Consider the following 7119-nt stretch of genomic DNA (forward strand, 5'->3'; position numbering starts at 1 on the left):
TCCCATTAATACCTGCATGAACACCCCCTCCCCTCGAGCATCCCATTAATACCTGCATGAACCCCCCTCGAGCATCCCATTAATACCTGCATGAACCCCCGAGCATCCCATTAATACCTGCATGAACACCCCCCTCGAGCATCCCATTAATACCTGCATGAACACCCCCCTCGAGCATCCCATTAATACCTGCATGAACACCCCCCTCGAGCATCCCATTAATACCTGCATGAACACCCCCCCTCGAGCATCCCATTAATACCTGCATGAACACCCCCCTCGAGCATCCCATTAATACCTGCATGAACACCCCCCTCGAGCATCCCATTAATACCTGCATGAACACCCCCTCGAGCATCCCATTAATACCTGCATGAACACCCCCCCTTCGAGCATCCCATTAATACCTGCATGAACACCCCCTCCCCCTCGAGCATCCCATTAATACCTCCATGAACACCCCCCTTCGAGCATCCCATTAATACCTGCATGAACACCCCCCCCCCTCGAGCATCCCATTAATACCTGCATGAACACCCCCCCCCCTTCGAGCATCCCATTAATACCTGCATGAACACCCCCTCCCCTCGAACATCCCATTAATACCTGCATGAACACCCCCTCGAGCATCCCATTAATACCTGCATGAACACCCCTCCCCTCGAGCATCCCATTAATACCTGCATGAACACCCCTCCCCTCGAGCATCCCATTGGTTACTGCATGAAGGTCTCCGTTGAGCATCCCATTAATACCTGCATGAACACCCCCCTCGAGCATCCCATTGGTTACTGCATGAAGGTCTCCGTTGAGCATCCCATTAATACCTGCATGAACACCCCCACCCTCGAGCATCCCATTGGTTACTGCATGAAGGTCTCCGTTGAGCATCCCATTAATACCTGCATGAACACCCCCCCCTCGAGCATCCCATTGGTTACTGCATGAAGGTCTACGTTGAGCATCCATTAATAGCTGCATGAACGCCCCCCTCACACACACAAGCATCCCATTGTTTCCTGCATGAACGCCCCCCACACACAAGCATCCCATTGTTTCCTGCATGAAGGTCTCCGTTGAGCATCCCATTAATACCTGCATGAACACCCCCCTCGAGCATCCCATTAATACCTGCATGAACACCCCTCCCCTCGAGAATCCCATTAATACCTGCATGAACACCCCCCTCGAGCATCCCATTAATACCTGCATGAACACCCCCTCCCCTCGAGCATCCCATTAATACCTGCATGAACACCCCCTCCCTCGAGCATCCCATTGGTTACTGCATGAAGGTCTCCGTTGAGCATCCATTAATAGCTGCATGAACGCCCCCCCCTCGAGCATCCCATTAATACCTGCATGAACACCCCCTCCCCTCGAGCATCCCATTAATACCTGCATGAACACCCCCTCCCCTCGAGCATCCCATTGGTTACTGCATGAAGGTCTCCGTTGAGCATCCCATTAATACCTGCATGAACACCCCCTCCCCTCGAGCATCCCATTAATACCTGCATGAACACCCCCTCCCCTCGAGCATCCCATTGGTTACTGCATGAAGGTCTCCGTTGAGCATCCCATTAATACCTGCATGAACACCCCCACCCCTCAAGCACGCCATCTTCATGTTTGCATGACACTTTTGATATTCTAGATTTCCTCTGATTGTCTATGCGATTAAAAATGGAATAATAGAAGTATAGAGAGGGGTTCCTAAAGATGCAGGAATGCCCACATGCAGGAATGCCCCGAATGCGGGCTGCAATTAATCCTTTCTAGTCTGTCCAAGAAAATGAAACCGTTTAAACATGTTTAAAATTAGAAACTACATTGAGAATACTGTACTCTATCATACATTTTAATCTAGGTCATTTTTAGAACAGGGTAAACTGATCAAATCACAATGCACAAATCCTGTACCAATTTATATTATACCAATTTATACACCAATTTATATTATACCAATTTATACACCAATTTATATTATACCAATTTATACAGCAATTTATTCCATGATCATATTCCATGATGAGTCTATATAATTTGAATAAGAGTTTTATGTGTTATTGCTAGTACCTAAAATCCTTTTTACATCATGCAAAATCGACAAAAGTCGATGAATTTCACTGAAGTAATTGAATAGGAAATGTAATTGGGACCCTTTAAAGATGAACTCTTGTAAAAAAACTAAAAAAATTCAAAATAATGTTGAAGTTTCAAACATCACACCGGTAGAATGTGAATCTCCCATGATGCACTTGTCAAGGGGGTGTAGGAAGCCATTTTGTTATGTTTGCTATGTGGCTAGCGCCACATCTCCAGCGGTAGCATAATGATGGATAATTTGAGATTGAATATAGCTTTTAATTTGTTTCACACATGGAAGTCTGAAATATATAACATTTAATATTTGCCTAATTTTAATACGGTCCAGGGAGGGACGCAGTGGATATACTAAATTGTCTGTTTCGCTAACTAAACTAGGCTAGCTAACGCGTTAGCTTACTTCAACGAAATCTATTTTTCAGTTGTTCGGTTCATCCAAAAGTTTCTCTTTGAGTTTTATGGCTTTGGTCTTAGGTATCTACTTTTGTTCAAGTGAGGGATCGGACTAAGTGGTGCATCGTACATGAATTAAGAAACAGGGTCAGAGTTGTATAATCCAACTTTAGGCTCGTTTGAGTGGACGAGTAGAAGTGCCGCTAACAACTCTTCACAACAACGGCCCTCTGCATTAATCTAATAATGGCAGAAGACATCCGACAGGACAAGAAAGCCAACTTCTCCGCTCTGACGGAGCACAACAACAATGGAGTGACAAAGATTTCTGGCCTGGCCTCCAACAAAACTGGCGCCTCCAAGAAATTAGTCATTAAGAATTTCAAAGGTAACGCGTGCTGAATAGCTAGTTAACGTTAGCTGGCTTGCTACACGTTATTTGGCCGTTTGCCTGATTATGTTAGTTGGCTAACTAGTTAACTCTACTTATGTAATTGCCATAATTGTCAGCGTAACTAAAGTTCATATTTGAAAGTTGTCCATGATGGCCAGCTGGGTAGTTTCTAGACCAAGTTAGCTTGTGACATATTTGAAGCAATTGATAGCCATGGCATGTAAACAACAGAATATTCCGTTGCAACCTGACCCTGGAAATATTGCTCAACTCAGGTTACGTCTTCTAGCCAACTTTACCAAGCTAATGACATTCTGGCAGAATAAATATATATTTTTTGCATTCTATTACAATTTTGACGTTTGTTGACTCTGTCCCTGCCAGATGTTTAGATATGGTTGAACATGCAAACAATGGTCAACTGTTTACAAACAATATTCTCCTTGTTTACAAATTAACTTTACATTTCTCCTCATTTAAATGAGGTACCCAGCTAGAGGCTGGGTCTGTCTAACCATTTTGCTGTGCCTTGGTGTGGCGTAACTCTGGTGTGTGTTCCCAGACAGGCCAAAGCTAGCGGACAACTACACTGAGGACACCTGGCTGAAGCTGAGGGATGCGGTAGGAGCCATCCAGAACAGCACCTCCATCAAGTACAACCTGGAGGAACTCTACCAGGTCAGGCCTAAAGCATCAAACACACAGTTGCACTTTCAGGACATGAAACACATAGTTTGTGGAGAGCTACAGCCCTTATTGACCTTTCTAAGACATGGGCCTAGTTCATGTGTCCAACGGGCCTTGATGACATGCCTATATCCAAGTCCCAGTGTTTCCATGTGAATAATATGTACCGATATGGGCACTTTTGTTGTCTTCATCTGTATGACACCATTACTCCAGCTGTCTTGTCATGTGACCTGCTGTTCGCCCTTTACTGTCTGTATCTGTGTACCATTACTCCAGCTGTCTTGTCATGTGACCTGCTGTTCGCCCTTTACTGTCTGTATCTGTGTACCATTACTCCAGCTGTCTTGTCATGTGACCTGCTGGTTGCCCTAGCCAGTCTGGGTTGGTGGTGCCAACTGACGCCCTATTCCCTATGTGGTGTACTATTTAGGGTATAGGGTGCCATTTGGGACATTACCCGATTCCAACAGGCAGCAGAGATCGGTCCTGAGACACTATGCCTCTCTAGTCTCAAATTATTGGAGAGGAGAGCAGCTCTATGCCAGCCAGCAGGTTCTGTAGCTCACATCAGCAGTCAGTATACCCAACCACTGTGCTGACCAGTCACCAACCAGCCTGTTGACATGGCTAACCCAACCACTCTGACCATTCACCAGCCTGTTGACATGGCTAACCCTATCACTCTGACCATTCACCAGCCTGTTGACATGGCTAACCCAACCACTCTGACCATTCACCGGCCTGTTGACTTGGCTAATCCTGTCTTGTAACTTTTCCAAGGAGGGATGACTTACATAATTGAGGAATACTTAGTATGTTGAACTCCGTCTCCTCTGTTTCAGGCGGTGGAGAACCTGTGTTCCTATAAAGTCTCCCCAACACTGTACAAGCAGCTCCGTCAGGTCTGTGAGGACCATGTCCAGGCCCAGATACATCAGTTCAGAGAATATCCTTTACACTGTGTGTGTGTGTGTCTTTGCGTGTGAAAGTGTGATCCTATATTTTTGCCAGTGCGTAATGTGTGTGGATGTTTATTAAAGCCTGTTTGACAGGTTCTTATCAAATCGACTTGAAAACGTCTGTCATTTATGATGCTGCATGACAGTGGCTCCTCTGAGGAGATGAGCTCGTTTTATAACATTATTATTATTAATAGTTGATTTGTGTTGCTGCACCTTGTGTTTCTTGGCTATTTACATTGTTTTGTTCAAAAGCTATGTTGTTTTTCAATGTTTTGACTTTGCTTCAACTACCAGTGAAGACGTCCGCTACTAGTCAGACTAGTCTACTGTGTTATAAACTGGCTGGTTCCAGCCCTGAATGCTGATTGGCTGACAGCCGTGGTATATCAGACCGTATACCTCAAAACATTTTGTACGGCTCTAATTACGTTGGTAACCAGTTTATAATAGCAATAATATGCTACGGGCTGTGTCCAGGCACTCTGCGTTGTGCTTATGAACAGCCCTTAGCCGTGGTATATTGGCCATATACCACACCTCCTCAGTCCTTATTGCATAAATATCTCACAGGCACACTGTCACGGACCACTCCAGTGGCTGGAATACCATCATTGCCACAATAACCTTGGCCTGGGTCTCCCTGATAACACCCGCTGATCTGGTTAGTTGTGACTGGGGGGCTTAAAGGAACCTGGCAGCCTCCTGTTATAGAGCTGTATGTCTTCTCAGCGGGCTGATGTGTAGTAGTGTCTCTGTACCAGCTGTGTGGTTGTGTGTCTGTACCAGCTGTGTGGTAGTGTCTCTGTACCAGCTGTGTGGTAGTGTCTCTCTACCAGCGGTGTGGTAGTGTCTCTCTACCAGCGGTGTGGTAGTGTCTCTCTACCAGCGGTGTGGTAGTGTCTCTCTACCAGCGGTGTGGTAGTGTCTCTCTACCAGCGGTGTGGTAGTGTCTCTCTACCAGCGGTGTGGTAGTGTCTCTCTACCAGCGGTGTGGTAGTGTCTCTCTACCAGCGGTGTGGTAGTGTCTCTCTACCACTACGTTTGACATGTTGTTCATTTAGCAGACGCATCTCATCCAGAGATACTTACAGGAGCATTTATGTTTACGATGCTTTGCTTAATGCCTCATAGACATATTTTTCTCCTAGTCGGCTTGGGGGTTTCGAACCAGCGACCTTTCGTTTACTGGCCCCACTCTCCTAACCGTTAGGCTACCTGCCGCCCAGGGGGCACCTTGGACCTCTTCATCCAGCTAGCTGCACACAGCGACACGCTGCTTGGACTGATGGGAAATAAAAAATAAAACAATGAACATCCCTGTAATGGGGATCTCTATAAACTACACAGTTTGTAGTCATCAGAAGGTTGTCATGTTTTTTTAACCACAACCTGGTGCGAGTCGAGGCCCCGTCCAAAGAGAGAGTGTTTGACTGTTGTGTTTTGATTGAATTGAGGCCCGGTCCTTAACCGTAGCGCCTCACAGAGTCCCTGGACAGCCTGTCTTTCCTGAAGAGGATGAACCGATGTTGGCAGGACCACTGCAGACAGACGGTCAGTCAGACAGCCTTTATTTATCATGAGACATTTATTCTGTCTGAAATGTATGTCGTGTAATTGAGTCTAACGTAAGTGTGTCATGTGTAACCTGGGTTACTGCAGATCATGATCCGGAGTATCTTTCTGTTCCTGGATCGTACCTACGTGCTCCAGAACTCCCTGCTCCCCTCCATCTGGTAAGAGCCCCGTCCAGTAGCTATTAGGAAAAACACAAACATACATCCGTTCTCAGTGGCAAACGGTCTTTTCCTGTTCTGAGATGGTGATCGTTTCTTTCTGTCAGAAATGGAACCCTATTCACTACTTAGTGCACTACCTTTGACTAGGTCCTCGTTGGGCTAAAAGAGTTCACTATGTAGGAAGTAGGGTGTCATTTGGGATGCAGACCGGTACTGTTCCCCGTCCACCGTGACTGTGTGTGTTCCACAGGGATACCGGGCTGGAACTCTTCCGGAACCACATCGTGAGCGACGGGGCTGTCCAGAAGCGCACGGTCGACGGGATCCTGGAACAGATCGAACGCGAACGCAACGGAGAGACAGTGGACCGCAGCCTTCTCCGCAGCCTACTGGGCATGCTCTCAGACCTGCAGGTGATAGGTCAATGCTTCATAAGTCTTGTCTTAACATTTGGCCAATGAACCAATCAAGTCAAGGCAGTCATTTGTGAGTCAAACGAGTGCATTTTCTTAGCAGTGTAGAACTATTGTTCCATAGGCAGATGGTATGTAGATTCTCTGATCTCCTGGTGTCATCTATTGTCTCTCTCCTCAGGTCTCTGTAGATTCTCTGATCTGGTATCATCTATTGTCTCTCTCCTCAGGTCTCTGTAGGTTCTCTGATCTCCTGGTATCATCTATTGTCTCTCTCCTCAGGTCTCTGTAGATTCTCTGATCTGGTATCATCTATTGTCTCTCCTCAGGTCTCTGTAGATTCTCTGATCTCCTGGTATCATCTATTGTCTCTCTCCTCAGGTCTCTGTAGGTTCTCTGATCTGGTATCATCTATTGTCGCT

The 7119-nt window shown here is 46.2% G+C and overlaps 1 protein-coding gene across 21 annotated transcripts in view; it reads left to right on the plus strand.

Moving 5' to 3' along the window:
• Positions 1 to 2246: 2246 nt before the first annotated feature.
• cul4a (cullin 4A) overlaps positions 2247 to 7119 on the plus strand; it is a 49787-nt gene continuing 44914 nt past the window's right edge. For 15 of the 21 annotated variants that reach the window (XM_052500138.1, XM_052500147.1, XM_052500145.1 and 12 more), the window contains exons 1-6: positions 2248 to 2890; positions 3459 to 3574; positions 4429 to 4532; positions 6030 to 6099; positions 6208 to 6281; positions 6535 to 6697. In XM_052500138.1, the coding sequence (XP_052356098.1) occupies positions 2749 to 2890; positions 3459 to 3574; positions 4429 to 4532; positions 6030 to 6099; positions 6208 to 6281; positions 6535 to 6697 (669 nt within the window). In that variant the 5' untranslated portion in view covers positions 2248 to 2748. Of the gene's footprint in view, positions 2891 to 3458; positions 3575 to 4428; positions 4533 to 6029; positions 6100 to 6207; positions 6282 to 6534; positions 6698 to 7119 lie in introns of all 21 variants that reach the window. The other 6 variants (XM_052500139.1, XM_052500140.1, XM_052500142.1 and 3 more) reach the window with 1 other exon arrangement.

Source organism: Oncorhynchus keta, chromosome 37 (genome assembly GCF_023373465.1).
Source record: "Oncorhynchus keta strain PuntledgeMale-10-30-2019 chromosome 37, Oket_V2, whole genome shotgun sequence".
In the NCBI taxonomy this organism is placed as follows: Eukaryota; Metazoa; Chordata; class Actinopteri; order Salmoniformes; family Salmonidae; genus Oncorhynchus; species Oncorhynchus keta.